This window comes from Clytia hemisphaerica, unplaced genomic scaffold, assembly GCF_902728285.1.
Source record: "Clytia hemisphaerica strain Z4C2 unplaced genomic scaffold, Clytia hemisphaerica genome assembly, whole genome shotgun sequence".
Taxonomy (NCBI): Eukaryota; Metazoa; Cnidaria; class Hydrozoa; order Leptothecata; family Clytiidae; genus Clytia; species Clytia hemisphaerica.
The window spans coordinates 1,111,043-1,137,465 of NW_027104378.1; the positions used below are offsets into that span (position 1 = coordinate 1,111,043).

The 26,423-nt window shown below is 34.0% G+C and overlaps 2 protein-coding genes across 5 annotated transcripts in view; one reads left to right on the forward strand and one right to left on the reverse strand.

Moving 5' to 3' along the window:
- LOC136819057 (mucin-2-like) overlaps positions 1–12,198 on the forward strand; it is a 33,471-nt gene extending 21,273 nt beyond the window's left edge. For 2 of the 4 annotated variants that reach the window (XM_067075223.1, XM_067075222.1), the window contains exons 7-25: positions 632–691; positions 825–884; positions 1,012–1,071; positions 1,193–1,252; positions 1,386–1,445; positions 1,574–1,633; positions 1,767–1,826; positions 1,959–2,018; positions 2,147–2,206; positions 2,311–2,376; positions 3,349–3,405; positions 4,216–4,521; positions 4,744–5,004; positions 6,239–6,316; positions 6,793–6,852; positions 8,409–8,480; positions 9,071–9,139; positions 9,459–9,518; positions 10,831–12,198. In XM_067075223.1, the coding sequence (XP_066931324.1) occupies positions 632–691; positions 825–884; positions 1,012–1,071; positions 1,193–1,252; positions 1,386–1,445; positions 1,574–1,633; positions 1,767–1,826; positions 1,959–2,018; positions 2,147–2,206; positions 2,311–2,376; positions 3,349–3,405; positions 4,216–4,521; positions 4,744–5,004; positions 6,239–6,316; positions 6,793–6,852; positions 8,409–8,480; positions 9,071–9,139; positions 9,459–9,518; positions 10,831–11,852 (2,591 nt within the window). In that variant the 3' untranslated portion in view covers positions 11,853–12,198. The remainder of the gene's footprint in view (positions 1–631; positions 692–824; positions 885–1,011; positions 1,072–1,192; positions 1,253–1,385; positions 1,446–1,573; positions 1,634–1,766; positions 1,827–1,958; positions 2,019–2,146; positions 2,207–2,310; positions 2,377–3,348; positions 3,406–4,215; positions 4,522–4,743; positions 5,005–6,238; positions 6,317–6,792; positions 6,853–8,408; positions 8,481–9,070; positions 9,140–9,458; positions 9,519–10,830) is intronic. The other 2 variants (XM_067075224.1, XM_067075225.1) reach the window with 2 other exon arrangements.
- Positions 12,199–19,720: 7,522 nt separating this feature from the next.
- On the reverse strand, positions 19,721–26,143 carry LOC136819060 (uncharacterized). The gene is made up of 6 exons (XM_067075226.1): positions 25,564–26,143; positions 25,234–25,332; positions 22,029–22,082; positions 21,705–21,758; positions 21,036–21,107; positions 19,721–20,915 (listed from the first exon to the last, which is right to left on the reverse strand). Exons 1-6 carry the CDS (start codon positions 25,666–25,668, stop codon positions 19,887–19,889), a joined length of 1,413 nt encoding a protein of 470 aa, XP_066931327.1. The 5' UTR covers positions 25,669–26,143; the 3' UTR covers positions 19,721–19,886.
- Between the last annotated feature and the right edge of the window lie 280 nt (positions 26,144–26,423).

Sequence of the window (26,423 nt, forward strand, 5' to 3'; positions counted from 1 at the left end):
GAAAGCACATATAGAAGACTCCTCAGAAGAGTCAAAAACCTTGGCGTGACCACTCTAGAAAAAATACCATTTATGAAACCAAAGCGAGTCCAATTTGGTGGACACTGCCTTCGCACATCCTCTGAAGTTATATCTTCATTAGTACTCTGGAAAACCAAGGTTTGTGAAACAGCAGTCAAGAAAATTTACATTTTAGTGATCAGGGCTGCAAATAAGAAGTTCAAGTCTTTCACTCATCCAAAAGGGTTAAATACCAAATTTAAATATTTTAGGGGTTGAATTCTTTTAAAAGAACGTCATCATATATTCATTAAAGCTTGTTTTTTTCGGTAAACATTTTTGAGTAGTTAAGATTCTATAGGTTGAATTTTGAATGTCAATCATGTTATTTTAGTTGTTCTTTGTTTGTTATTGGTTTTAATAATCAGGTAGGGCCATAAAAGTATCACTTGTTTCAATGTGTTAAAATGTAAGAAAGTGGTGCTTAACCTCCATTAGTATATCTAGTAAGTAAATAACCCTTTTTACATAAGTAAATTGTCTGTTATCTTTTTGAATGTGTTCAACTGTAAGCAATGGTGCAAAAGTTTTCTAAAAATAAAGTATAAAATGTCTAACTTTTCTTTTTTAGTAACACAAACACAGAGAGAGCAAACTCGACAAGTTGGCTTGCCCTCCATTAGTACATCTAGTAAGTAAACAACCTTTTACATAATTAACTTGCCCATTATCATTGTGAATGCGATCAGCACTGTAAGAATTTGGTGCTTCATATAATCTAAAAATTAAGTATAAAATGCTCAATTTTCCTCTTTTTACTTCAGCAACACAAACACACAGAGAACAAACTCGACAAGTTGGCTTGCCCTCCATTAGTACATCTAGTAAGTAAAAACCTTTTACATAATTAACTTTCTCATTATCATTGTGAATGCGATCAGCACTGTAAGAATTCGGTGCTGCATATAATCTAAAAATGAAGTATAAAATGCTCAACTTTCCTCATTTTAGCAACTCAAACACAGAGAGAACAAACTCGGCAAGTTGGCTTGCCCTCCATTAGTACATCTAGTAAGTAAACAACCTTTTAAATAATTAACTTGCCCATTATCATTGTGAATGCGATCAGCACTGTAAGAATTTGGTGCTTGATATAAAGTATAAAATCTCAACTTTCCTCTTTTTACTTTAGCAACACAAACACACAGAGAACAAACTCGACAAGTTGGCTTGCCCTCCATTAGTACATCTAGTAAGTAAACAACCTTTTACATAATTAACTTTCCCATCATCATTGTGAATGCGATCAGCACTGTAAGAATTTGGTGCTTCATATAATCTAAAAATAAAGTATAAAATGCTCAATTTTCCTCTTTTTACTTTAGCAACACAAACACACAGAGAACAAACTCGACAAGTTGGCTTGCCCTCCATTAGTACATCTAGTAAGTAAACAACCTTTTACATAATTAACTTTCCCATTATCATTGTGAATGCGATCAGCACTGTAAGAATTTGGTGCTTCATATAATCTAAAAATAAAGTTTAAAATGTTCAACTTTCCTCTCTTTAGCACCACAAACACAGAGAGAACAAACTCGACAAGTTGGCTTGCCCTCCATTACTACATCTAGTAAGTAAACAACCTTTTACATAATTAACTTGCCCATTATCATTGTGAATGCGATCAGCACTGTAAGAATTTGGTGCTTCATATAATCTAAAAATTAAGTATAAAATGCTCAATTTTCCTCTTTTTACTTTAGTAACACAAACACACAGAGAACAAACTCGACAAGTTGGTTTGCCCTCCATTAGTACATCTAGTAAGTAAAAACCTTTTACATAATTAACTTTCTCATTATCATTGTGAATGCGATCAGCACTGTAAGAATTCGGTGCTGCATATAATCTAAAAATAAAGTATAAAATGCTCAATTTTCCTCTTTTTACTTTAGCAACACAAACACACAGAGAACAAACTCGACAAGTTGGATTGCCCTCCATTAGTACATCTAGTAAGTAAACAACCTTTTACATAATTAACTTTCCCATTATCATTGTGAATGCGATCAGCACTGTAAGAATTTGGTGCTTCATATAATCTAAAAATAAAGTTTAAAATGTTCAACTTTTCTCTCTTTAGCACCACAAACACAGAGAGAACAAACTCGACAAGTTGGCTTGCCCTCCATTAGTACATCTAGTAAGTAAACAACCTTTTACATAATTAACTTGCCCATTATCATTGTGAATGCGATCAACAATGTTTGAAAAGGATACACAAAATATCAAATATTTCTCTTCTAGCTTTTGCAAACCCCAACGTTGGTATGTCGACATATCAGTCTGGAACATCAGTATATACTTCTACGAGTAAGTTGGTTAACTTTTCTTGTGCATTTAATTACATCTTTCTATGGACAAATCCATAGCAATAGAACAATGCCATAGTGTGATTTTTTTTTCAGAAAATAGGAAAAGAGGGGGGGGGGCAAAATGGTTTTCAAAAATCTAAGGGGGTAATCAAAAGGGGGGGGGAGAAAAAATGGCCCCAAAAAGTCTATGGGGGGAGAAAAAATGGCCCCAAAAAGTCTATGGGGGGAGAAAAATCTGGGGGCATTATTTTTTCTACTGTGGAAAAATATTTTTTCTCTGTAGCTAACTTTGTCTAACCTAACATCTAAAAAATATATATGCTTGAATTTTATACTCAATGTGAGTTTCAGAAAAGAAGAGGATTAACACAAGTGTTTAATATTACAAGATAACGTGAATAGAAGCATCAAGAGCAAAAATTGAAAAAGAAAATTTCTAGGGGGGGATTTTTTTTCAAATCTCAGGGGGGGATTTAAATGGGGGGAGAGGGATTTTTTTCCCATTTTCTAGGGGGGGGGGACCAACCTACTAGGACACTATGAATGCTTTAAACAGGTGTTCCAACCCCCCTCTCAAAATCATCACCACCTATTTTTGCTCAAACCCCCTCTTAAAAAGGGAAATCTCCCAACCCCCCTATGTTTTATCCACCCCACCCCCTATTTTTTGTAAAATATTGACTTAACCCCCCTATTATATGACTCTGTATGCACCTCTTAATCAGTTTACCCTAAATTTTTGTGCTGGCCTAAGAATGTGTACCAATTAGATAAACATTTAGAGTGACAAAGAGAAGGAATATCTCTTTTTAATGAGTCGAAATAAACTTTCGGGAGCATCAGTAAATACTTCGACCAGTAAGTTGATGAACTTCTTTATGCATTTCAATGGATCTTTTCACTGGCAAATCTATAACAAACAATGGTACTGAAAACAACATCCATAAAATTCTCAATTTTTCTGTTTTAGCTTCTACAAATCAATTAGTGTCCACCCCATCTGCAGCAGCAGTATATACTTCTACTGGTAGGTAGCTGACTTTTTTCAATGCTAGAAATTTGATACCTGTTCTTAGGGTATCTATCTTAAAATGCAAATCAAAGATTTTGCTGTTCACTAGAAAACACATAGTGTGCAAGGGGGCTCCAGGTCCCACAAAAAAATGCCACCTAGAACCCTCATAGTCCAGTACCCCCTAAACTTGAAATTTTCTGGCTTGTTTACATACACAAAATGCTGAGGTACTTGAGGTACTTCTTAAAGATTGAGCGGACTTTGTGTAAGGTAAATGTTATGTTATAAAAGAAACGCTGCAGGCAAAAAAATTTTAAATGACAGTTTGAGTTTATAAAATTGACCTTCACTGTAGCCAAGACTAAAAAGTCCCACCTTAAAATTCTATGTCCCACCACAACTGTACTGATTTCTCCTCCCCCCCCCCCTAAAACGTCAAAACTTTAAAGTTTAGTCCTAACTAGACATCCAAAACCGAAATCAACAAACCCCCCTAAAGATAGGGGGTGCACACTATGAAACTTAATTGGGTAATTTGCTCCGAAAGGCTCTATTTTTTAGGTTTGGTGCCCCAATGATTTAGGTTTTTTTATTCTCTACATGCTCACACTTGTAAAATCAAGTATTTCAAAAGAATTCTGAATAAGACATCACAAACTGACCTATTTGTTCTTAACTTGAAGGAGTTTGAGTGAGGTATTCAATCTAAAAGGTGTATTATGAGTATTTTTTACCATTTCAAGAATTTGGCAATTTTTTTTTATTCTTCTTTTTGTTCAAAATGTCTGCGTGAAGGACTGCTATCTTTTTTTTCTATTACAGCCCCTCAGCTACACATGCTTCCAGCTCAGCCAATAACAAACAGTTCAATCTTAAATCAAAACTCTTTTGAACAAAATCTTGAAAGCTGTATAAATTCAGTCACAGACGTTCGTAGGATGGCAGCCCAGCCAGAACCGAGGTCCAAAACCTCCAAGAAAAGAAAAAGGCCTGGGCGAGGACCAGATATTTCAACTGTAAAGTTCAAATTCTATCATCTACCTGTTGGATCCAGTATTCCTAGATTCAGTGCCAAGAAAGACGGTTATTTTGAAAAACTTTTTCTTGATCACAAAAATGATGGATATGGTGAGTTTTCGAACTGATGACAATGTTTTTGTATTACCCAGCTGATGTATGAAAAGAATGCATTGGTCATCATAGCTACCTGACCAATTTCACTTACCTTACAAAGTAGATTAATTTAAAGGCTTTTTAAGCAAAATATCAAACATAAAGCTAAAGGGACTGAAAAATGCCAAGATTTTAATTTGTTTAACTCAAAATATTATGGATCTTCCTTTTTCATAGGTTTTCCAGGCGTATGCTGGAATTTCAACAAGAACGTCTACAAAGATAGCTCATTGTCATTGGATTTGACCGAGAGCCAATTTTCAGACACCTTGCAACAACTTTTTCCAAAATTGCAAGGGCAAATACCAAATTTTTTTAAACTGTCAACTAATCGTCAAGCACAACATGTGACAGTCAAGAAACCAACCTGCTTGAAAGAAAGTGGTTATTCTGGCATCTATCTCGTCACAACAATGACTGAGATTCCAAGGAACTCCAGTATGTAATTTTACATCAATCTTTTTTTAACTCTTGGGTACCTCATACTGCCTCATTGAGAGGAAATGGAGAAAATCTAAAATCTAAATGAAGGGGTTGGTATTAAAATGGGTGGAAAAATTTCGATGAGTATGGCAATACAAAGCAATTAAGGCAAAAAAGGAACTTTCAAAAAATATTTTTGCAAAATTAATTAGCAGGAGGAATGGTTATTAAAAAAATTGAGAGGACGATTTAATTTTAAATGTAAAAGAGTCTTGAATAATGAAACTTCCTTTTCCCTACAAAATGCAGGTAGAGCACTATCAAGTTCCACCCTGATGTTCTATTCCTTCTATAAAAGAACCTTTTACAAGCTATGTGGCGAGTGAACTGGTCTTTATATTTATTTGATCTTTTTCTTTGTTAAAAAAAATCAAGTTAACTTTCTCTTTCTCTTTGTTCACACACGTGCTCCTCGTTACAAAACGTTTCTCTTATTTTATCATCATCATAGTTTTTTTACAACCATGTATCGATATAGAATAAGATTCTCAGAAAATGATATCTAACTGAGACAGGCTTGTTTAAAGTTAAGCTTGCTTTATTCACTTAATGACAAAACAGGTTCTTATGCTAGGCACTTGTTACCACTGAGACATGGGTGTTTTGTTTATGCAGTGTCAAATTACTGCAATTTTAAGGCAAAAAAAGACCATCCTATTTAACTTCTATGAGTGGTTCTAAAAATTAAGCTTTGGGATATCGAAATTTAGCACAAAATTTTTTTTCGTTTTTTCCGTCACCCGGTGGACCGGAAACAAAAATATTTTTCGGGTTCGCCCGATTGTCACAAATGCTGGTAAAATCTTGACTCAGTGGATTGGGCTTATTAATAATGGTTTCAAAAAACCTTTGAAGCTGTAGCCATGTAAAACCAATTTACATCATTTTGAGGGGGGCTGATTTTTTTCCAATCACTTAAAATACTTCGTTTGATATAACTGTAGACACACCATGTAATGATGTAATGACACACCAATAAAGATGTTCTTTTAACTTTAATTTAAAAGGATACGCTAAAAATCTTAAAAATGAAGGGGTAGTACAAGGTAGTAGGCTTTCTTTCAATTCTGAGGGTGGTAAATCATTGAAGGGTAAATTAAGATGAGTTTTGATATTTCGTTTTCAATCTGCACATTTTGCAAGTTTATGTTTTTTATTTGCATTTTTATTCATTATGGCTTTCAAACAGATGGAGCTGGAACATCATCATCATCATCACATCAGATTTCAGTTTCTACTAACATCAATCAGATCCTCCCAACTGCTGGTAAGTCATCTCATTTGGCGCATTCAAAACAATTCAATAATTAGTTTATAGTTTTGTCTATCATTAGATTCTTTTCTTCATAAAAGTACATCATATCTCGGTTTATTTGGTGTGTTCAACTGCTGCCATTGATGTTGATGTTTTGAACATCTTTAATCTGAAATGTGGTCTTTATACTAAAAGATAAAATTTCCAAACCTAAACATCAGCTGTGTTCCAATAAAAAAGACGTTATATCTTTGTAGTATTAAATGGTAGACAGACACTGCAAGCGTTTTCGTGTTTGTGCTAGTGTTAAAGTAAAAGCTCTCTGGGACTCTGGTTTATTAAATGGTTATTTTCGTGAAACACCTCCTCAAATTTGAAACTCCCTTATGTATCATGGCCTCTGCTATTGCCTAGTAAAATAATATTACAGATCATCAAACTTCTAGTTTGGTCAGGCTTGTTAATTCTGCTTTGTTTTCCAAATTCAGGTAGCTTATCATCCAATTCTAATAATGTAATCTCCGCTAACCCAATCATCACAAACACTGGTAAGTCTAGTAAGGATTCACTACTCAATACAATTAATAGGATAAAAGAGGTTTCCTTTACTCAACCTTGAGGTCCTCTAATAAACCTCACTTCGTCCGTCTGTTTGCCCATCTGTTCGTTACCAGCTTTTCTTTAGAAAATTTTATTTAAAAAATAAATATTCAAAATCAATTTTTCACTGTGCTTGTGAGAATTGTGCAGAAGTTTGCCTTGAAAATCTTAAAATCGAATTAGGAATATTTGGTACGTTTTAAAGCTTTTGTTGTTGTTTGGGCAGCGTCATCAGAAAGAGCGCCAAATTCTGATATGGATCCATATATAAAACATCAAATTTGGTCAAATGGTTCCAAAGTTATGAGCTTTTTCATTTTTGCCTGGAAACGCTTGTGATGACGTCATCAAAAAAACTTTTGACCACCATAACTTTTGATAGGAAATTCAACTTTTCAAGGCATGTTTTATACCTCAATTTTCATCAGAATTTCATGCTCTTTCTGATGAAATCATCAGATTTTGAAAATTTCCAAAAAAATTATTTTGTGCCCAGCCACCTGATGACGTCATCTGACAGGTGGCCAGATGACATTAAGTGTATTCCAGTGCATTCCAAAAATATTGGCAGTCTGCACATTTTGGTTAATTACTTTTGAAGGAAAAAATAAATAATCAAAAGGAATGCCTCGTTGGAAAGATAGTTCTGAGTGGAAAAATTTCAGGCTTTAAAATTTCGAAAATGAAAATGAAAAATGAAGAAGTTTTTTAATGGACCAAAATATTTTATACTTTTCTGAAACTTTAAACTTCGCTGACTTCAAATATGTATTCAGATTTTTCATATCTTTCTTCGATCAAAAGTAACAGCCCATCAAAGTAAGCTTAAAATGGTCAAAAAGGGGCAAAATGGACCCACTTCGGAGGAATATAGCTTTTGATTGAAGAAAGATATGAAAAATCTGAAAACATATTGGAAATCAGCGAAGCTCAAAGTTTCAGAAAAATATAAATTGAAGTTTTTTGGCCAAGTAGAAAAAATCTTTATTTTTTCTTCTTCATTTTTCATTTTCATTTTCGAACTTTTAGAAAGATTTTAAAGCCTTAAATTCTTCCACTCAGAACTATCTTTCCAACGAGGTATTACTTTTAATTATATCTTTTTTCTGTCATGAGCAATGTATTAAACTGTGTGGACTGCCAATTTTTTTGAAACAAAGTTTAATAAGGTGTTAATGCTTAAAATTAAGTTTTAGATCCCCTATGGGTCATCTGTGCCAAATTTCAGCCTTTTATCACAATCTGAAGTATTGTGCTAACAGACCTCACTATAGGAAATTGATTCCAAAAGAGGAGAATCAATTGTGATTTATTGAATACATCTAAATTTAATGCAGAAAATTTTCTTTTTGTATTTGGTCCATTTGGTATTTTTGTAACACATTTCTGGTTACATAATTACAGACCCTTTAAAATCAGCCGATAAGAATTGATGTTTAGTACCAAACATAAAGCAAAAAGTCATCAAAAGTGTTAGAAAGTGTTATTGAATTTCCATTTTTAGCTTCAACACAACAAAGTGAAGCATCTTTAAGTCACATTCAACTACTATCTCAACAAATAAACAACCCCCCAAGTAAGCTTCCAGACATCTCAATTTTACTAATTTTGGAGAAATTTGGAAATAAATGTCCTACTTTTTCTAATGTTTGAGTATTTTGTCCTATTTGTCCTAATTTTTAGCCAAAAATTTTTGTCAAAATTTTTCAAAAGTGACAAAGAAATTGGCTAAGAGGCCTGAAGTTGTATTAGTTCTATTTTGAGAGTGTACATTTAAATTTTTGCTTGGAAAAAAACTGTTTCTTCAAATTATCATATCAATTCTTCATGTGTCCTGGAAAAAAACACAAAAAATTATGCAAAGAAAAATCCTTAAATTCACTTTTGATGACTTGCTTGTGAAAAATTGGGAATTGAATAATTTTTTCAACTATCAAAGAATTCCCGTATTACAGAAATGTACATAATAGAATAAAGATTAAAGATCTTTCCCAATCGTGAGAATTCTGTAACACGGGAATTCTTTGAAATTATTCAATTCCCAATTCCCAATTTTTCACCAGCAAGTCATCAGGATTTTATTTTAAAGAGATTTTTGTACGCTATTCCGATACACTGTACATTAGAATTACAGATATCTAACACAACTTTCTTTTCTTATTTTAGCACCTCGGCCATTGGTCATGTCTTCATCACAATCCGCCCGACCATCGACTAATACCACCAATACCACAAGTAAGTTTTATATTCTGAAAATTATTGAATTTTTGGAAAAGCTGTTGACCTAGAAATGAATATCATATTTAAACTGAAAATGAGGAAAATGTCTTTCTTACTACATTAAGGGCACAAAGTTTGGCGATAACTAATTTTAGGATTTGCCAAACTCGCCAAAATTAGTTCTCTGATAGTTACAATGCCCCTAAAACCCGTCTACTCTTCTGTGCTTAATTTTGACCCCCCCCTCCCCCATTTTATGGTTTTTCTTCCGGATTTCCACCCCCTGCTTAATTTCCCCCTAGGCATGGAAGACAAACCTTTTATTTATCTTTAGCCCAATCACCAGTGACATTCTCAGACAGTGAAGATGAGGATGACAATCAAAATTCCGCAAGTAAGTTTCATATCTTTATCCAAAATATTCTGTTTTTATTTAAAAAAACGAAATGAAGTTTACTGTTTGGTCTACAATAGTTGACATATTGCCTACGTGGTTTTTCCAAGCACTTATAAATGCCTCCTTTAGACGGTGGCATTAAAATCGATTCAAATTGAGTTTTAAGAACTCGATTTGAAGGAAAACTTTAAGTTCATTGCTTCTTTCACATCACAAAAAAAGTAAAAGATCATAATTCTGCCAAAGAGCCAAAGTAAACATTTACAAGTCTGCTTTCTTCTTACTTAAAGGGACATAACAGTACTTGCGAAATTTGTAAACAAACTGTATGCAGCGGATACAAAATCAAAACAAATGTCACATGTCAAAATAAAAAATCAAACCAAATATGGCTAATTTTGATTGTTCAATTGTTTTACAAGTTTGTTTTGGACACGTGATTTTAATTGTTCTCTTTAAAATGACACGTGGTTCGCGCAATGTTTACATTTTACTACTGTAATGTCCCTTTAAACCTATAAAAAACAATAAAATGAGTGAAACTCGGGCTAGCCCTGCACCCAAAGGGGGCGGGGTTAAGGCACCCTAGACCCCCCAGCCTCGATTATCCAATTTATGACTGGATGTCGCGGCTAACACCTTTGCTGAAAACTCAATTACAAAGCAGAAACGGTGGCATTGCTTAGCTCTAGTTTAGACGGGCCACTTTTTGCCCTGCCTATTCTAATTGTGAATTAAAGTGGGCTGTCTAAAGTCGATGTATAGCCCTCTTTTGACGTCAATGCAATGTCTTCTTTCAAACCTTTACAAGCAAAGATTATAACTGCCAACTTTGTGCCCTCTTTCTGCCTACTCTAACAATTAGAATAGGCAGGGTAGAAAGTCGGCTGTCTAAACTAGAGCTAAGTGCTTGGAAAAACCCCTGCAACACTGCCAAGTTTTTTTATTATTATTTTTTATTGTTCCTAAAAGATGACCATCATTATCCTGTTTTTCGAGCAATCTTTTTCAACCGAATGGAAGCTATTCAGGGTAGAATTTTGGCGTTCGAACATGGGCGCACCCCCTCTTTATTCTTTCACTCAAAATTATCTTTTCAACGAGGTATTACTTTTGATTGTATCTTTTTTTCTTCAAGAGCAATGAAATAAAGTGTGCGGACTGTCAATTTTTTTGGAATATACTTGTTTTTTAAGTGGGGTAAAAATAGAATTGGATGTGGAGATCTTTAAGGTCATAGAACCTAATGTTAGAAGTGCCTAATGTTAATAAAGTTGGGTAACATACTTTTCATACAACTTCCTTTTAGGATTTCCTGAACTACAAACTGTTCGATCCGTTCGAAATTTCTTCATTTCTCGGGCCAACATATTGATGTACGTGCTGCCCCAGTACATAAATGACTCAATTTTGGACGATGGTCTAAATGTTGAATTTGACGGGGAACCAGCGATCGATTTTGAAGGTTTGACGAAAGACATGTTCACGTCTGTCTGGAGGTCTGTGAAAGACAAATATATGTGTGGCGATAACCTCAAGAGGTTTGTGGTGACACCAGGGAACATCCCTACCAAAGAAGAGCTCGAAGCCCTTGGAAGGGTTCTACAGCATGGTGTTACCCTGCAACGCTTTGTCCCAATATTTATAAATGAGGCACAGCTCTACATGGTCTTAACCACAGAAATTCCAACTGATCAAATGGTTTTGAAAACTTTTCTGTCTTGTTTTTCAGAACGAGAATCTGATATCCTAAAACATGCTATTGATGCCACAATCTTTGATCCGAAAATGAAAGATTCACTGATGTCGATATTGACCTCTTTTCAAATAAGAGGGCTTCCAGAGCCAAAGGATTTCAAAAAGTTTTTGTTTGATATTGGTTATGTTGAAATTATCATCAAACCGTATTTCTTTTTACGGAACATTTCAAGGAAGATTTGGTCCATCAATGAGAAAACATTTGTTGATCGTATCCAATGCTTGAAGCCAACAGGTGAAAAACTTGTCAAGGCAATTATTAATGGTGAACCGAGTGATCCTCACGAAGATCGTGTTCTTGATTTTTTGAAACGATTCTTTTATGATCTTGATGCTGAAAAATCTGGGACCATTACCCGGTTTATTACAGGAATGGAGGTGTTGAATGACGAAACGTTTATAAACGTTGAATTCAATGGTGAGATCAATGTTAACCTTATGTTCCCAAAATCAAATCCATGCGGGAACACGCTACACTTGTCACGGTATTATTTAACCTTCGAACATTTATCAGACTCAGTCAACACCATAATAAATGATCCATCTTCTTGGAAAGATTTTACCTCTAGATAGTTCTAGGGTCGCCCTCTTTTATTATTTGCACATCTTTTCGTATTTGTAATCAACCCTGCCACAGGCACATCAGAAACTTTTATTTGTTGTTATTTTAGAGAGATTTTATTTGGCTACCTTAGTGGAAACATTTTTACCTGTAAATACTTAAAAAAGAGATTTTATTTGGCTTCCTCGGGCACATCAAAAATATTTTTATTTGTTGATATTTTAAAGAGATTTTATTTGCCTGCCTTAGAATAAACATTTTTAATTATTGATATTTTAAAGAGGTTTTATCTGGCTTCCTCGGGCACATAAGAAACATTTTTATTTGTTGATTTTTTAAAGAGGTTTTATTTTGCTTCCTCGGGCACATAAGAAACACTTTTCTTTGTTGATATTTTAAAGAGATTTTATTTGGCTACGCTACCTTAAACTGTATTTCAAAAGCTTGTGGACACTTAACTTTTTTAAACTTTTCGCAAAAATTTACCCCATGTTTGTAGATACTTTAAAAAAGAGATTGTTTTGGGTTTAGACACATTAAAAAACATTTCAACTCTTGTAGATATTTTTAAAACAATTTTATTTTGCTTAAGCACATAGAAACATTTTTGACTAGTAGATATTTTTAAAAAGATTTTATTTGGCTTAGGCACATTAAAAACATTTTAACTTGTATATATTTCTAAAAAAGAGATTTTATTTTGCTTAAGCACATAGAAACATTTTTGACTAGTAGATATTTTTAAAAAGATTTTATTTGGCTTAGGCACATTAAAAACATTTTAACTTGTATATATTTTTAAAAAGATTTTATTTGGCTTAGGCACATTAAAAACATTTTAACTTGTATATATTTCTAAAAAAGAGATTTTATTTGGCTTAGGCACATTAAAAACATTTTAACTAGTATATATTTCTAAAAAAGAGATTTTATTTGGCTTGGGCATGTTATAAACATTTTAACTTGTAGATATTTCTAAAAAAGGGATTTTATTTGGCTTTAGCATACATTTTAACTTTGTCACTCTTTTTTAGTAAATTTTTGTTGAGGCTCGGCTGTTCTTGTTGTTTTTTTTTTGGAACTTTCAGCCTTAAATTGTTCTTATCCTGTTCTTACTTCTAGCGCAAGTGTTTTCAGGGTATTTTTGGTTTTGTACCCTAATTACGTCAATTAAGCCCTTATTTTACTAAAACTCAACACTTCCAGACTCAGGATTGTTCTTTAATTTTCTTATAAAAAAGAGTAGATATTTTTAAAAGGAGGTTTAATTTATTTGGCTTGTCACAAAATATCTTTACTTGAGGATGTTTTTAAAAAGATTTTATTTTGCTTCTATAAGCACATATCACAATGCACTTTTACTTATATATAAAAAAAACAGATGATTTTACTTTGATATTGTATTATTTTTTCTTTGCATTTCATCTTGATTACATTTTCAATATTCTTGGTTATGATATCACAACTTCAGAAAATAAGTCTTTAAATTGAATTGTTCGCAATTCTCTGAATTTTGTCGCCAAAACGATTGGTATTTTTGGTTTTACACGTTTTTTTATATAAGCATGGGTTAAATTTTTGTGAGCCTCATTATGCTTAGGAAAATTAATTTTTTGAGCCTCGAATATGCTTATGCTATGCTTACCTAATGGTACAAACTACACATTGTGCATGTTTTTTTGTAATTTGGGAGATAAATGCTTTGAAATTTTGTAAAATTGAGGCTCAGCATATGCTTAGGCAATGCTTAAGTTTTTGCAAGATTTGAGCCTGGTTATGCTTATAAGCGTTATGCTTTGATTTATCTCGTTTGTTTTGATTTATCTCTGTCATTACCGAGTTTTTATTTTATTTTTTGATTATGTACATTTTTTTTTTTCAGAAAAGACAGATATTACAAACCTCTGTTGTCCTTAATGACGCTAATTTTCCTTAAGATAAAAACGATGAATTTTCGAGATTTTGTATTTTGTTTACAGAGAATCGGTCAGATGGACTAAATTGGTCTCAACCGATTTCTAAGTAATCAAAACTTTAAAACTCTATACTCCATTCAGTTAGCTGGGCCATTTTGGTCTCAACTGGTCTTTGGAGTATAGAATATAGATATTTTCTCAGAAACGTGAACTGGGGACGAGTTTTTCACAATTGCTACAATTGAGCCTCCGAATAGTTGGAAAAATACTGAAGTTGAGCCCAGTGCGTTGCGCACGTTCGACTATTTCGATATAAGCGCCGCACAACGGTCAGGTTTAAAATTAGGTAATTTGGTGATGTTATATACTCGATGTTTTTCTAATTCTAGCCAAATATCATAACTATAACCAAAATATTCTCCCTGGAATGCAAGATTCGGACGTTTCCTTTACTCACCCCCTAGACATGGGTCATACCCCTATGAAAAATCATTAGTTTAACCCCCTGGACACGAAAAATTACCCCTGGACATTGCAATTTTTAGGACTTTTTTGGGATCCTTGACGATTCATCCTCGCCACTCCTTATGAATGGATTTTTTTTCTGGAAGAGAGGCCATTTTTACATTATGAAATAAGCGCCGCACCTAAAATCACGAAAATATGGTATGCGTATGGCTGAAATTTGGCCAGCCTGTACCAACCCCCCACAGCGGGGCGATTTTTCAAAATTAGAAAAAAATCTTTCCGTGTGAGGGTTTGTGACGTCGAGGCGATTTTCTTGTTCAAGAAGAGAAAAAAATCTATCAACCTTTTATAAAACATTGGCCCTTGTCGCTAGTTTTGTTTACTTGATTTATTCGAAAACCCGTGTATTCCGTTTTTCATATTCCTACCTACGCAATATTCTTAAGATTTAACTTAAGTAAATAAAGCCTGGGATACACGAGCACGAGGTTGAACTTTGTCATCATCATTTGTCAGCTGAATTTTCATAGTTTTGAAAAAACTTTGGCGGGTACATGCTTGTATTTAATTTATGGCGGATTTTATCAAAAACTGCCAAATCTGACAAATTTAATCCCGGCAAAAATTAATATACTTCACACTTAAGGTATTAGGCTGCATGTTTGATGTTTGTTATTTTTCAAAATGTTCTGTCGAACGTTTTAAACATTAGAACAGAACACAAACTGAAATTACCAATTTTTTAGTGTGAATGCTGGAATTTCTAATGTTCTCCAATTTTCTGTCTTTCTTCATACTCTTGGGTACCTAATAAGCGTCCCCCGTTAATTAATTTTTCGAAAATTTTCCCCCCAGGATATTCTTATTCCAACCAGGGATATGTTTGTTATAGCGGAGCTGGATGAAGGACGAGAATTCCTTAGCGGGTTGCTTCTTTGTCTTTTCTATTGTAAACTGTTGATAATAGAAATCCATCTCTGTCCCCCATGTTCTGTTTTTATAAGAAAAATGAAGCAGACAAAGTATTCATGCAGTACGTTTGCACATATTTTGCTATGATGTTCTCGCTTTACATTAAATTAATATTTGTAGAAGATACCCCAAAAGCTTCCTTGTAAATGAAATCTATTTTTATCAGCATGTGTTATGAATTTGAGAAGCTTTCATGATTTCTCTTTAAAAATTTCGGATGTAAATATTTTGACAAATATTGTTTCAATTGATTTAAATTTTTTCCATAATCAGACATACCGACTTGCTATCTGAAAATATCAGTTAGAAAGTGAGGTACCCCGCGGTGTAGCGCGGTATTTCAAATCAAAAAGTACTATTTATAATCTTAGCACACTTAGCGAAGAAACTTCTTATAACTTTACTAATGAATACAATGTTTTTCATTTTTTTAAATTGTCATTCACCAATGTTTTACAGACCCTCTTTATAATTAAAAGTTTTTGATCGTGACGGATAAATGCAGCAGCAGCAGCAGCATTGGCTAAGTGGAAATCCAAATTAATAATTTGGGAAAATATTTTTCAAAGTTCCCTTTTTTACACTAATCCTTCTGTATCAGCCTCATTTTCAAAACTTTTTCAACCAGGACATTTTTATTCCAACCCCTGCTTATTAAGTTTTGAGATTTTTTCCACCCACCCCGCTTATTCCAAACCCCCCGTTTATTAGGTACCCGAGAGTATTCAGAATGTCTTCCAAAAGATTTCCTAGATTCCTAGAGATTGTTTTTTAAACTTTAACACTATTTGTTTATTACCCACTTACAACTTATGAAAGGCATTTCACTCATTTCACCCCTTTTTAGGGCATGTACTAAAAGACGGATCGACGGATTACTAAAAGACGGATCGTCGTATTTTGGATTACTAAAAGACGGATCGTCGTATTTCGGATTACTAAAATACAGATTAATAGACGGATCGTCGTATTTCAGATTACTGAAAGACGGATCGTCGTATTTCGGATTACTAAAAGACGGATCGTCGTATTTCGGATTACTAAAACACGGATTGTCGTATTTCGGATTACTAAAACACGGATCGTCGTATTTCGGATTACTCGTGTGGAAGGAATTCCTCGTGTGCTAGCTTCCTCCTTCTTCTTAAAATTCTTGAAAATAGTTGCAGTGACTGGTATGTAGTGTGAAATTGTTGATAGTTGAGGAAAATATGTAAGGCATACACTAATTACCTAATTATTTTCATTGTTTGCTACGTCTGCTGAATTTTTAATCTATAGCAAGAATGGGCCATTGGGTCAATGTTAGTTAAATATATAGAAAGCTCCATGATAGTCATAAAGTATCTACTAGGGTGAAGTGGAGGATTCTATTTGAGTTTGTGGTCTGAAATTTTAAATTTGTGGTCCATTTTTCGTCAAAAATCAGTATCTGACAGGGTCCATTTTTCACCCGGGGGGGCACTGGGTTTGCGGACTGACGGTATGTGCGGGCCAAAAATTGGCTTTTAAAATTGCACCCTTACAGTGCAGCAAAAATCAGTGAAAATCATACCCTTAGAGTGCATTTTCCCCAAAATTTTCTATCCTTTTCGTGCAAAAAATGGTCAAAATTCTAGCATTTTTGGTCAAAATATCTAGATTTTTCAAAAATTTTCTGAAATTTCTACCCTTACAGCGCAGGCGGCAAAAAACCCACCCTTACAGTGCATTTCGGATGCCTTGAAAAATACACCCTTAGTGCCCGCACATACCCGTCAGTCATTTTGCTTGGCTGCCCCCCCCCCGGGATTTTTCAATCTCCAGCGGCACGTCCTCGTCGGTCGTCAAGGTCAGTGCCCCTCCCCGGGGTTTTTCAATCAATACATTCCTTTTTTTCACCATATTTTTATCAATTTTAGTTGCTTTTAGTTGCTTTCTCAGTTTTGGATTTCATCCCTAAGCAAGTTGCTCAGGTTTTTGGTGATTTTCAGGGCTATAAGCCAGTCAGTTGTATTTTCATGTGCATTTCATTTTGATAATTTTGGCTATTGCAGAGGAAATATTTATCCGCATTTTGCGGCTCTTGTTTTTCAAATCGAACAAATTTGGAACAAATTTCTCTGATTTAAAGCAAAAAATATCCGTCTTTTCAAACAATCTGTTTGAAGAGATGGAAATGATATGATGATACGTTAACAAAATATTACATCAAAACATTACATCATTGTGTGGGATTTTTATTCTAGCCAATCCCAGCTAATCACGCCGTCAGTAAAATAAAAAAAAGTGATTAGGCATGGGTAGGAGGTTGGAATAGAATAGAAAAAATACAAGAGTTTGGTTTGACCATTTCGTAAAGCAATTTCGTCAGCTTTGGCAGTGTCCACCTTTTGGAGGGAGTTTTGACCATAGAGGTTTGGCGAGAAAACGGCCGGGGGAAACATTTTACCCGCTAATCAAATTTGCTTTCTGATAGTTTTGAGGTTTTGATGACGCTGAGTTCAGTGTAGTAGTCTAGGGGATATTGACAGGTGAAAAGTTTTCCCATGTAACACAAAAACAAAAAATTTTTATGAAAATCCCACCCAATAACACGGATACTACAATACTTCCTTTCCTTCCTATTTGCAAGAAAATTGGTCACTTGGTTATTCTTATCCAGTACTTTCAGTTTGTTTTTCTCCAAATTTAGTGATACGTTATTGCTACAACTTCAGGTAAAACAAAATTTGGTGATAGGCGAAAACCACCTGACCACTTATCAGCGTCACCCAGTCTATCAAAAAGCTCTAAGTGGCCCCAGGCTAGGCGTTTGTTGAATAACACGTTCTTTTCTGTACAACTACTCTGTAAGTGACCAAATTACAGACTCGATTACAGAGTTGTAAAGCAAAATTAGGAGTATCGATTCACATTCTTGTCGCTGTCTACAGGGTGTCCCTAATTAAAGTATCGAGTCGAAACACAACTATGAGTAGAAAGTTTTATGTGCGTGTTCACAAAATTGTATTTTAAGCTCTCCCTCTTTTTTCTTTGTCATTACGATTAATTTATACGTTTATAAGCCTGTGTGATGGACAACGTTCTTATATTTTAGCGATAACACACACAAACTTTTCTACTCAATCGCATGTTCAAGCTCGATACTTTAAGGGACACCCTGTACATTGGGTTTTTGAAACTTTATTCACACATAGCCAATGCCCAAATATGTTATACTGAACTTGATGTCCACTTATATGGACACGGTGCACTTAAAGATTAATAGTCATGTGATCACTATAGATGAGCTGTGTGAGGCTAGGATCAGTGTTTGCGACGGTTCTTTCTGATAAAGTTGTCGATTTTGTTGTTAACGATTGGATCTCGGGTAAATTCAAGTTCCGTAAGCTGAATTATGAAAACAAATAGTGAGAGCTATTATTTGACACGTGGATAAATACAAAGCGTCATCCTCGGGTCTCTTATGGAATGTCCAGAAAACAAGAACAACATAATCTGAAAAATACCTCGTTAGCCAAAAGATATTGAACAAAAAGAAAGGAGGCGTATTTGTTGGTGCCTAATTGCCCTAAAGGTACTAATATCCGCACATATTAATTTTCGCGCAATTTCGCGCAGAGGTCTCGAAATGCAAGAAATTTAGTATCAAAATAACTCGCAATGTGAAGGTGCGCATTATTTTCGAGAATCCTTGGAAATTTGATAAAAAATGTTCTCAAAGCGCGATAATTGGCCTTATAAAAGTGTTATTTTGAAGAAAATATCTCTCATGCGTAGACTGGGAATCCAGTCGTTTATAACGTTTTTGTTGAAAGCGGGAAATTTTTATGTCGGGATATGGTTAAAATAATTGATGCTCCTGACAAGTTTTCTATTTCCTATTTTTTACTGAGTTAAGTCGTCTAGCATGCTAGACTACTCATGCGCGAAAATTGATACAAAAAAAAAATCAAACTCGTATAGCTCGTGCGCGAAATTTACAAATATTTTTTCGTCGTGCACGAAAAATAGTACCTTTAAGGTGTTTCCGGCTCCTATTATAAATCATCAGCCAAAAACAGTGATTTATACAGTTTGGAAAATCTAAAGGTACCAATGGACCGAGTAATAAACTATTTGTAACACTATCAACGTTATAGCGAATCACTGTTTAAAATTTGAGGTCAAAAAGAGTTTTCAAAAAAGTTAAGACAAAGTATTTTCTTATCAAACTATTATTAATTTTTTTTCTTCACAAAAGAATAAGCAACGTTAGCAGTACAATGATACCAAGAAGTGTATCTATTTTAATAATGTTAGTAATATCAGGCGAAGCCAATTTACTTTATTGTTCTACGGGCAGACCATTTAAATTTTTAGGATCTGTCAGTAGGCATAATAAAAATAAAAAATTTCAAAATTTTGGGTCAGTAAGAGCAAAAGAACAAAAAAATTTTTTGACAAAATAATAAGATCAAGGTCATATTATTTTAGAAACTGTAGCAACGGTAAAAGAGATTTTTCCTTTCATTCTTTTGAAAAGATTAGTAAGCTTATACATCCTCTTGTGTTGAATTTATAAATTTTCCAAAGTTTTCTTTTTGAAAATCGATATTATTATTTTTGGCTAAGTGTGGCAAAAATAGGGTCGGTCGGGCCCGTAGATCAACAAATTAAATTGGTCTGGCCTTGGTAATATATTTTTCTCGAGTAATTATATTAATGTTAAAGGTCCATATTTAAATAACAATCAAGGATCGAGGTGTGAAAATCGTCTATCGTAATCTTACTTTCCATTCGATAGCATTTCCGCCAAAGAGAATCTAATTGACTGTAAGAAGTGAAGTCGACCTTTGGTAGCCACTTGATGAGACCCGCAACGATAAAACTAACAGAGTATCGATCCGACGAGTAAGAAGGCGACTCCAACCCTTCGAGGACCCTGCGCGGGAGATGATAACAACCAGCATAGGTTGATTGCTGAGCAATGGTCAAAGGCTTACTGGATTCTGATCTACATGCCAAAGACAAACTTAAAAACACCGGGGAGTATGAAAAGGTTTGCCCCCTCAATGCTATATTGTCTTTGGTAATGTTATTGTTCAAGATTCCTGATCTATGCATGTGTATTACTGCCTCTCCGACACCTTTCAAGATTGAACGTAACGATGCAGTATCTCTCACCATATTTTGATCAAAAAAGTTTTTTAGGGTAAAGTTCGGTTCTTTTGACTGAACGATAAAGCAACGACTTTCCCATAACAATAAACCATGGTAGTCTGTTATGTTTGAGTGAGTTTGTAGTATTCGCGAAATTCTTGCTTCCACAGACATAATAGTCAGGTTTTTTTCCTCTGGAAAATTAAAATCTGGTTTTACTTCCTTCAAAACAACATCTTCGCCACTGCTTAAGGTATACATGAAAACATTTCTGAAAATTCCTTTTCGGTAAAAATGTTTTGGAATCCGAAAGTCATCAATGTTTACAAACTGAACTGAAGTATCAAGGATGGTCGAATCCACATAACCAAAAAAATCAGAATAAACAGCTGAGTCAACGATATACAATGAACGTTTTGATACGTAAGGTTTTATTTTCAACCGGGTCAGTTCTTTACTTCGATAACCAAGAAGTTTGTTTTGGTGTATCAGTCCTTTCTGTTTATCTTTTTCAGCAATTACTTGACGTTCTTTTTCCTTCATTGAATCTCTCAACATTGAAACCATTTCTTTCAAACATCGTATTTCTCTAACCTTAAAAATAAAAAAAATACAGTTTAATGTTAAAAAACCAATGCTTGTATGATATTCTATAGTCTATAACTGAGATCCTAGAGTAAAACTCAATTATTTTAATGGCATGAATAAACTTACAAGATGAATTTCGTGAAATTTTCCATGAAAACTGCGATGTTTGATTCTTTCGGAGCCAATGTTACAATTAAGCTAAAATAGTGTGATGAAATGAATTTTAATTATACTAGAACACACTTGAAAAGTCAGACTCATTACTGCAAATAAGGCTCTTACATAAACTGCTGAGCGTTTTATATTCTTGTTTTAGTTACTGTTCTCGTTCTGTTCATTGTGGCCCTTCGCGGAAACAAGTCATTAGCTGCCTAAAAGCTATTGAATTTTTCGGAGCATGCCACTCAAAACATATGTTATTATTATTGTTATTATTATCATTATTATTATGTACTGGGCCTGACTGGGCCCAATTGTAAAATTTGAAAGCAAGTTGTACTCATATCTGTAACATTAAAATTGATTTGGGGAGCAATTGTAAATTGAATGGGCAAACCTATATTTGTCCTGGTCGCCTGGGTCCCAAAATCAATATTTTCAAAAAAAAAGAAAAAAAGAAATCCCAAGTATTTATCCAAGGACCAAGTTAGTGTGCAAAATTTCAGCCAAATCAGACCATTTTTAAGTCTCCAGGCTGCCCCAAAGTTTTTTAGCCAAAATTAGCTTATTTTGGCTGTAAACACTTGTCCCCAATTAAATTTGATTCACAAGCAGAACAACACGTATGTCACTAACCTTTATTTCTTGTACTTTGTCTTGGTTCATGTTTGATTCTATACCAGTATGGCACTATGGAGAAAATAAAATACAGAAATAAATTATTACCATTCAACGATACTTGTATGGCTAACTAGGATGGAGTTTAAAAAACTAAACTTCACAAGAGCATCAAAAGTCTAATGGGAATTTGTATATGGGAATCATCCCATCTTCCTTATATTGACACTAAAAATTCCAATTTGAATTTCATCAATTTCTCTCAATAAAAATAGTTTCATTTACAATGCAGATGAATGACAAAAAATGTCGCTTGTCTTTTTTCACAAACTATTTACATACTTCTGATATGTCTGATATGTCATCACTGGTTTTTGATTCATCGTCTGAATTTTCCTAAAATAGGAAAGTTTTGTTAAACTTATATTAGAAGTTATATTAGAGAGTGTTATATATATTAGAAGTAAGCAGAGCTGAACACAGGGGCGTATCTAGGATTTTTAGGATACCCTGCAAAAAAGATTCAGCTATATATAGTGTCTAAGGAGGGCCCACCATGGTTGGGCCTGACGGGCTAGAAAATTTTTGAATTTCGAACCTCTAGATTGGCTAAAACAGCCACCTTTTTATGCCCAATGTACCATGAACCAGAGATAAAGAATTAAAATTCATTTCATTTAAACACAAAATGAAGCTGGTAAAACTAAGATAGTTTTTTGGGTTAAATTGTTTTAAGAACCAAAAAAAGAGTGGCCTCTAAAATATGGAATAAATGAAGGAAAGTGAAAGGAGGTGTAAAAAAAATAAATAACTATCATGAATTTTTTAAAGAACTTTTTGAACTTTATATACAGAAAAAAGTGAAAAATGATAGCAAAATAATACAATACAAACAAAAGATTATAAATTATACAAAAATCTTTATCTGATCGTGATGATAGCAATAACAATAATAATAATATTTACCAAACTGTCTAACATTTTTTATTATGATTTTGATTCTTATTGTGTCAAATTTATTTATCTTATTGCTGCCAAAAGGTGACTTAAACAATTTCAAGCAGATTAATAATAAAAGCCTTTTGCCATTTCAAATGAAAATTTAGAGAAAAAGAGCAAAACTATTTTATTCAGACTGGTCAAGAAAAGAGTATTTCATTAGAAAATTGATTAATGTGATGCATTAAAGTATCCAAAACTAGAATTTGTACTGAAGCTGAAATCTCTATAGTTGGTTCATCTTGAAATTGTAGTCTAGCCCCATTCTGGTGTCTCGTTTGGAACTGTTTGCCAAATCCAGCAGAGAATCCTGTACCAGGGGTAAAAAGCCCCCAATCCGAATTGAAAACAAACCATATGTCATCAGAAACTCATTTATTCATTATGTACATAATGCAGCATGTTTTATGTTTGGTATCAAAATTCAGTTGTTGTGTTATAAATTTTATACATTATGCATCCAAATTCATTTGCATTGGCAATTACATATCAAAATCAAATCAAGATGTACTTTCCATTACATGACAAATATTGATATCCAGTTTACAGGGAAAATTTTGAATCCAAAAACTTCCAAGAAACTAAATGTTAGGTACACATCATCATTTTGATTGAATTATTCCATTCTGTTGTTTCCTTTAAGTTAAATATGGTTTCACTGATCTTATTAGCAGACTTTGTCAGTGTTTACAAAGATTTCGTACCAACCACGTGAAGGTGCAAAATAATCCATTGATCTAGGGGCTACTGGACAGTATGATGGCAACGGCAACTAACCTGAAAGTATATAATGAAGAGGGAATTAGGATCTTTGCAGCTACACCTACATATTTAACAAACACAAAACAACAAAATTTAAGTCAAACAACAACTGGATAACCAATGAAATTAATCTTATATAATAACCGGCTGACTGTGGGTAACCGCCAACCGCAATGCTTCATGACTGAGCCAATCTACTAAACTTATTGGATGGGTTTTTTTGGTTCTGAGAATAATACTTACAATTCAGGAAAAGTTCTGCACACGTGCAAGGCATCGAAGTGTATCCATCAAAGAATTGTTGCCCACAAGATGGAGAGAAATGGAACTGTACAGGCAATTTCCATTTGGAAGAGAACTAAAACAAAATAGAGAAATCATTTTTAAGATTGTCGTGCAGTTTTTATGACCAGTACTTGACTGGCAGGTGCTGGCCCGCAAACTAAACATAGTCAAATACAATATGTTTGTGTACCTCAAAATAGTGTGCGGAGAAAGACCCACACAGATCTTTTTCTCTCCCCAGAAAAATTTTTTAACCGGCCAAAACATATTAAAAACATTAGGGTGTCAAGGTCAGAATCACAAAATTTTCAATGTTATTTTTTTTCTCTTATTTCAAAATAAAACCACAATAGGTTGGTTGTCCCTTTGCCTCTTAAATTGCCACATATTCATCTCCTGTCGTCAACCTTTTCTTAGCCAGAGTGATTGGCCAAACAAACAGTAAGTACGTACCCCGATTGATCAAATATCTTATAAATATTTCATGATTGGCCACTCACTCACCACTCACCACACACAACAAGTGGTTTTGTTGATTACCAAAAATTATGAGTCATAGGCCATAGGCAGATAAGTAGAGAAAGAGGGGGGAGGGAAGCAGTTTTTCCTGCACTTATGCTTATCAGATTATAATTGATAACATGCAGGCATGAAAAATAATAGAAAAAAATACCACATACCTTACAGACTTGACTTTCCTTGTTGCAATGGATTTCAGAAGATAACCATAAGAAGAAAAACAAACATTGAGATGACCTTGATAGCAGCCCTCAGATGACGAATTTGGAGAAGATCGAAAATGTGCAGGCTTCAAAAATTCTTCAGAATTTGCGACAAAATAGATAAAATCAGGACTGTCTATTCTGTTTTTTCTTCTCCAAGCATCTAAAGCCATTTGACGAGTCTTGACTTTTAACGTTTTGACACTAACAGCCATCAAATCCCGGGCAAACCCTGCATTTTGACCTCATCCAGGTCTTTCTGCAAAATTTTGCAGGGTGCAGGCCTGCAAAACGCTTTTGTACACAAAATCTAAAATACAGACTCGAATTCACGCTTCCTGTAACGCGACTTGATAAACAGTTTTCTTATATTTACCGCGGACTTTAAGTCAGTAAAATAAATCTAATGACACTAACGAATGATCCGGAAAAACAACTCCGGGTAGGCTAAAAACAAGCTGCGACAAAAAAGACTCCGGAGCATACCCTGCGAGTGCATGTTTTGCAGGGGTGTCGCACCGCCCCTGGAACAATTTTATCAAATCAATTTTACAAAAAATGAATCATGAAGTGCTCAACTGAGTAGTACCACTTTTCTTGAGAAACAGCAAGGCTAAAACGCTTATTAAAAGTAATGCTACTAGTACTACTCATTGGTTTTTACTGGATTAGCTAGACATTTTGCATCACAACTTAGCTTATAATGAATTTATTCAAAAAGAAAATTTTAAAATCCGTAAGTCACTCAGAATTCTATGAACATAGTACTAAAAACCTACCTCTAATCGATACTTCTTTTTGATTCTATTGACAACTTTGTCTAGATACTCTTTTTCATTAGTATTGGTGATAGGCTCTGGTCGTGGACGTAGTTCTTTCTAAATCACAAAGAAATTAAGCATGATAATAATTTTGTCATAATTGTGAACGCTAATAAAAAATTCTTTCAGCCAAAATCATTTCTATTTGTGTTTTGTAAAACCAAAGCATATTCACAATTAGTTTCTTTTTTACAAATATTGGACTACAGGTAAACATTACAGTCAATAGTCCAAAAACTTTGAAACTTGTCTGTCTTGATAAGATTGAATATACCTAAAACACTATACCTCAAGACTCTTTCTGACACGATTTTTAGTTTTCTTGAAAAAGCTAGTTTCATTAGCATTGCAAAATGCCTCCTTCATTACATAATGTACTTTATCTAATATCATGTTTAGTTATGTATTGCTCTAAAAGAAATAAAACAAATGAATAAACAAAAACACAGTGCTGTAAAACAGGGAAAATTAGGAGTTTCAAATGGAGATATACAACACAAATGGGTCGAAGGTAGAGAGAGGCAACTTGATAGTCTAAAACAGGTTTTTCAGTTCAGGGGGGGGGGGTACCAACTCAGTGTACTGGCCCATAGGGTACTAACTTGATTTTTGGATATTTTTCCAAAAAATTAGACCACCACCCTTTTTAGTACACTGTACTAACTTTTCTCCACGACCGAAGCTTTGATACCACCCTTTTAGTACACTTGTACTAACTTTTCTCCATGACCAGAGTTTAGGTTCCAAATAAACTAATAATAAACTAATTTTCCTCACCCAGCAGACTTTTTACCAACTCAGAGCACCACCCATTTTAGTACAATGTATATACTAGCTTTTTCAATGTATTTTTTCAGAGGACCACCCTTTTAGTACACTGTACTAACTCAATTTAAACTCAAAAATACACCACCCCACTGGGACAGTGAAAATCGCGCAGAAAAAAAATCAGATACATCGAAACAGTTTAAACAAATTTGAAATAATTTGAAAAATTAAGTGATAATATGTAATAGCTATTGCACGGTACATTTTCTCTATTTGAAAGGAAAAATAGAAAAAACATCTTAAAGGTTTTTTTTGTTCATCATAAAATTGGCTTCCCTAAAATAAAAAACGGTTCTTCGGCCTAGAAAGAAAATGGTAAA